This window comes from Grus americana, chromosome 1 (genome assembly GCF_028858705.1).
Source record: "Grus americana isolate bGruAme1 chromosome 1, bGruAme1.mat, whole genome shotgun sequence".
Lineage (NCBI taxonomy): Eukaryota > Metazoa > Chordata > Aves > Gruiformes > Gruidae > Grus > Grus americana.
In genome coordinates this window covers 120,698,839-120,704,838 of record NC_072852.1, presented here as the reverse complement: position 1 = coordinate 120,704,838, position 6,000 = coordinate 120,698,839, and the positions used below count along the sequence as shown (strand labels likewise).

The 6,000-nt window shown below is 42.1% G+C and overlaps 1 protein-coding gene across 3 annotated transcripts in view; it reads left to right on the top strand.

Moving 5' to 3' along the window:
* Nucleotides 1-1,398: 1,398 nt before the first annotated feature.
* Nucleotides 1,399-6,000, top strand: part of DSCAM (DS cell adhesion molecule) — a 476,818-nt gene continuing 472,216 nt past the window's right edge. For all 3 annotated transcript variants that reach the window (XM_054820229.1, XM_054820238.1, XM_054820247.1), the window contains exon 1: nucleotides 1,399-1,931. In XM_054820229.1, coding sequence (XP_054676204.1) covers nucleotides 1,889-1,931 — 43 coding nt within the window. In that variant the 5' untranslated portion in view covers nucleotides 1,399-1,888. The remainder of the gene's footprint in view (nucleotides 1,932-6,000) is intronic.

Below are 6,000 nucleotides of genomic sequence, written 5' to 3'. Positions count from 1 at the left end.
AAAATGGGAAACAAAGCAATTCTGAAAGAGCTGCCTGAACAACTCTGTCATGAACTTTTCCAAAATGCTCTCAAATGAGTACTTATGCATTTCTGCTAGTCACTAGCTCTCTTCTAAACAAAGAGATTAAAGTATTGTCATTTTTAACAGAACTTCACTCCCAATAAAAGCAAACTTCCTTCTATTTTTCTTTTTTTTTTTTCTTTCTCCCTTGAGACATTTGTACTTCTCTCTAATTTTTCTTTAACAGCATCAGATGCTATTTTCCACTGAATGACTTCCCTTTTTCTGAAGGGCAACCATGAGTAGCTAGTCCCTGCCCAATATTGGTCTCATCTCTCCTACTTTCACTTCAGGGCTTCAGTCTCTTCTGGCTGATATCCCAGCCAAAATGGGATGCAGGGAACTAAGCACTTGCATGATGGCTTTCACTGTGCTTCAGTTGCAGCTTTGGTTTTCTCAAGAATTAGAATGAAGGGCCTTATACAATGCTTCAAGAGTGCGTTTTGGTCTGTTCTGTACCTCTTTAGAAACATCTCCGGACATATTCTTCCCAGTCCAACTGTGTTGCTGAGCTTTCTGCACATGTTCATCCCAATGTCTTTTTGGGGGACATCCTTCCTTGGGTTTCATTACAGTGCACAAGACTGGGTGTTGGCAGCATGGCAATGCCTGTCTCTATAAAACAGTTTTTTAAAAAAAGTATTGTCCTGGGAAGATCCTCAAATGTGAAGCTATCCTGTTTGGTAACACACTGGGGATTCGGCAGGTTGAGATTCCTTATTGCTTGGTTGTGTTTGCTTTTCATCTTACAGCTTAAATTCAGAGTTGCCCTAATGCTGTTTTGTATTTCACAATATTGATTTTTTTTAAGCTGTCTTCATTTAATATTTTTTCAATTTTTTTTTCTTTTCCTTTTTAGACCAACCTTCACATAGCAGATGTGAAGGAAGAATAGATGCAGACATTGCTTTTAGTTAGAGAGACTGTAATTTACTCTTTCGCTACAGGGGAAAAATTTTGTTACCACAGGAAAAAAAACACATGAAAGGCCAAACAGTATCTAGAGCTGTGTAAGCACTGGGAAATGTAGATATATTTTTTTTTTCTTCTTTCAGTTTCCTAGTCAATTATTTGACGCGCTCGCCTGTCTAGGCTGTGACCTTCCAGAAGGGCCCCCTCCTCCAGTCCCCCCACACGACTTGTCAACACATTAGTCATATACAACTCAGCTGATGCCAAACGGACGCAGTTCAGCCAACTATCGAGAAGCAGGATATTCTGCTGCCTTCTTCTATTGGTCTTGGTTTTTTCCACTGTGGAGACTTTGTGGTGCTTTAAGACTGCAGAGGGCTGGGGTTAACGCTCCCCTCCGCCGCGCTGGGAGGCAGGGGAGGTTAGCGGCGGGATCAATGTGATTAGAGCTGCAGGAGAGGGAAGATGTGCCCGCCCGCCTGCCTGCCTGCCGCCGGGCCGAAGGGAGGTGTGTGAGGAGCCGGCTGGCCGCGGCTCGGGGCTGGCCGCTGCCAGGGATGCTCCTGTGCTTGCGCCGGAGGATTCTGTCACCTGTGGCCCTGCCTCCGCCAACCTGCGGGCGCCTCCCTGAGCCAAGGACACACCTGGGCGCCGCGCACCCGCCTCCCGCCCCCGCCGCCGGCTGCCTCTTCCCCCGCCCGAGAGCCGGGCGGCGAGTGTCGGCGGAGCCGCGGGGCTGCAGGCGGGGCTGAGCGCTCGCTGGGCGGACGAGCGGCCCCGCAGGCTCCGAGCAGCCACCAGCCGAGGGAGGCGGCGGCCGGACCCGGTGCGCGCTGCCTGGCAGCTCCGGCCCGGCCGTGGGCGCGGCGGGCGAGGGCGAGCCCGGAGCGGGGAGCGGGGGAGCGGCGGGGGCATGTGGATGTTGGCCGTCGCCTTGCTCCACAGCATCTCGCATGGTGAGCGCTGCCGGCCCCCACCTCGGGGCTGCTTCCCTTTCGCCTCCTCGGGAAGGGGAGCGGGTCGCGGTTGTGCCTTTTGTGTTTAAAGCGTCGCGCTGGCTGTTAGCAGCCGTGAGGAGACGGGCGAAATTGCTCTGTAATCATTTAAACTAGCTTACCTAGCAAAGTGACAGCCCATAACCTAGCCACGTTACTGTATGTCTGCCTCATTCAGAACAAGACGGTGCTTGGAGAGACAGGGATAGAGGTGCTTTTTCTTTCTTTCTTAGCTGGGAAAGTACAGAATTTTGCCAAGTGCCGTATAAATCCGTCTGAGTGCACGGGGATAATTTGAAGGGCTTTCATCCTAAGCGTTTGCGTTGAGATATTGCTTCCTTTTACGTGTGTGGGTTTGTTTTTTTTTTTTTTAATCGCCCTGTGCTTTCACTTAGCAATTCTTTTATATATCTGTATATTTAAGAAGTAATATTTTTAAAATTCTTTCCCTTTCATCACTTCACTAAAGAGGTACCTGCTCTGTATTTTTTCCCCCCCTCTCACTCATTTATGTAAAAATATGCACGGATAAGCATTACATCATCTGAAAATGTTGAGGACTTTCAGTCAATTATAAAGTTAGGAAGGGGAAATTAGACTGGAGATAGAATAAGGGTAAACCTGTTTTTCCCCCCCCCCCTCTCTTCTTTCTGCCAACTCTTTGACTGACAAACATTTATCATAGTTTCTGGATTTTTGTAATAGCGGATGGGACTATTTTGGATCATTTAGATATATGTGATTAAGCCCCATGTCATATGTGAAAATAGGTTTGAATTGCATAACTTTTATTAAAATGCATATTAGCATTGCAGTTTTAAGGACAGAAAACAAATTATGCTGTAGTCTAGGATTCTAGCTATTCTATTTCATTGCTGGCTCCTTCTCAGATTTGAGAACGTAGCATTGCCTGTAATGCATTACATCCTGACAGTTAAGTCAGAAAGATTAAACACACTATTCTCAAAATAGGCAAAGCAGGTAGAATAGGAAAATGTTCTTGTATTGGATGAATGTGAGAGGGGCACAGGGCAAAGTGTAAGATTTTCCTGGAAGATACAAATAATTGAACCGCTAGCAGAGGGTGAGGGATGAATGCTGGATGAGGGTGCCTTCACATCTACTTAAGTATACGCTGGATGAGAAAATACATTGACAGGCATGGCCAGTCCAGTGCGAATAGCCGGATAGATCATAAATTAGGACATGAATCTTAAGTGTGTATTTAAGGCTATTTTAAAACATTTTCATCTTCTCACTGTCACAGAATGCCAAATTATCAAAAAACCCCAAACTGTAAACTTTAAAATTTTGCATTTCTTCCAGCAGTAAGACAACTACAGCAAGTTCTAACATTAAGGTTTTATTTATTTATTTATTTATTTATGTATTTTTGACAGGCAGCGCTGTGCCTTTCTCCCTATCCTCTTCAGCCAGATACCTTGGAGGGAGAGATACACTGTTAATAAGACAGACAGAATCAGCCTGAATGTATATGCTCTTACCAGCACTATTCATTTAAAACTGGATTTGCATAGGGAAGAACCCTGTTTCTATCCAGAAATCTTAAAAATATATGCCTCTTCTTTTTTTAAAAGATATGTCTGCTCTACTGATGCTATGAATTTTATGTTCTAAGTTCGTTGGTCCCCCTTCCAGAGGTTTTTGAAGAACAGAATAATTTTTGCTTTATGAGACTGAAATACTCTGAAAATCACTTTCATTTATTCCTTGATCTATGAAGTCAGTAGCAATTTCACTTTCAGTATCCATGTGTTTTTGGATCACAGTCAAACATGCATTTGTATCCCAAAGATTTTTCTACTTTCAATAGTATAAAACGTAAATGATAAATGCATCTGCATAGATTCTATACTGCCATGCAGCAACATTTGTACATTTGTGACTCTAGATTACTAAAATAAAATGTTTTTGTGTGATAAGAGTTTAAAATGAAAGCATTGTAGAAATAGTAATGGATGGTTCAATGATTCTTTGCAACTTAAGAAGTGTGTGTGTTTTTGACATCATACTTGATGGCAAAATGCATATGTATATAGGATCTTTTTAAAGGAAATTTTTTAAAATGGCACGTACCTTCATGTTAAGACTGAACAACTTGCTTTCGTTTATTACTAATGATGATTTGGACTATCATATCAGAGTCAGGAGTCAGAGAACAATATTTTTAAAGGGCTTCAGATTTTAATGCAGTGTTGTATCAGATATGTATCTCTTTGAAGGAAATGACTGCATATATAAATAGATATGTCACATACACATTTATTTTCATTATTCTATCTATAACTATATCTGAACTCCATTGTGTGAGAGGCAGTATTCTTTTATGACTATATCTGGGGGGTGGGGTGGGGGGGCACGCTGCTAAAGGTTGCTTGGCCTCTGCCATTGCCTTTTCTGAACCGCTTATGGAACCATACTGCGTTTACTTAAAACACGAGCACATGTATGAGTGGTTTTCAATTTCATTCTAATTTTAACTTCAAAATGTGTAAGAATGTTCAGGTTTATATTGTTTTTGTTGTTGTTGGGGGTTTTGGGTGTGGGGTTTTTTTGTTTTCCTTTTTGAGGGGAGAAATAGCTTAAAAAATAAACCCACACATTTTGGGTTTAACCCTGTAGTTGTCATCTTGGGCTACATTTCTGTTGAAGATAATGGAAACCATCTGAATAACAATAGCAAGGCTGGTCCCCATATTTCCCTACAGTCACTCACCACAAGTACATTTTGTCAAATTAGATATGAGTGGTGTCACTGGGTAGGCTTTATGTTTGTGAAATAGCTTCCTTCTGGGGACAATAAAATACTGACATGCTGTTGTATCCAATTAGTATTTCTGAAGCCTGAAACAAAACCTTCCCAAATACCTGGTTGAAGTTTTTGGATTTTGTACAGGCTTTAAACTCTCCTTGCTGTGAGTTTCATAAAAATACAGGTAACTATTAACCATAAATGCATTGCAGCCTTACTAAGTGTGTGGGATGATGTAGACATCGGTGGGAGCTATGCAGCTAAATTCACCACTTTGAAAGCCTGAGTCATGCAGTTACAATCCTGAGCAATACTTTTAGTTACCTTCAGGGTTACTGTATTTGTACTACCCTCCATGTTACTATACCCAACTATTCCAGAAGCAGGCATGTAAGATTAACAGCAAAAGTCTGCTGTAGCCTGGTCGTAATTAGTAAGAGGGCATTTCACTAATTACAGAGAGAGGAGGAGGGAGAAGGTAGAGGAGGGTGTGAGGGGAGAATGGCCTCATTCAAAATCCTGACTCTTTATTGTAATTACTTTGATAAAGTTAGTTCAGAATTAGGATGCCTTTTACAGCAAAGAGTACCTTTCAGTATCGTTGAATCCCCGGTGCAGGTATGCTGAACCCATTTGCAGGCTTCTCTCTGGCTGCATTTCTTATATGCCTGTTGTCCATAGACGTTCTGCTGAAATCAATGGAGCATCAGGAGGCACCCAATACAGTACAGATGACACTATAAATAAATTTCTATTAAAATGATTTCCTGTTTGAGTCCTTTCCCTGACCTATATGTATCAATATGGATTTTAGCAGCATATTAGAAGACTGAGAAGGATAACACTGAACTGAGAGCAGGGGTTATGCTGGAGAATGAATAGTGAAAGCGACGGTGGTATTAATGACGGTCTCCAAAGAAAATGGTGACTCTCAGTGTTGGGGATGAAACATTTTAGGAAAAGAGCAAACGGCTCTGTAGAAACATATCGTAATGCATGCATAGCTTATCTGGAATCAGGTAACAAAATCATTACCTTAGAAAGTTTAATGCATGTGCAGAAAGCATTTAGCTTGGTGTACGTTTGTGGATGGCACCATACAGCTGATGGTGTTTTTTATCTGGTGTTACTCAAGCTACAAATAGCTATTAATTAATCGCCAAATGCCAAATAGAGAAAAATTGTTACAGCCAGACAGAGTACACTGAAAATCTCCATTTCCATTTCAAAAGAAGTGTTTCTCCTCTGCTCAGAGTG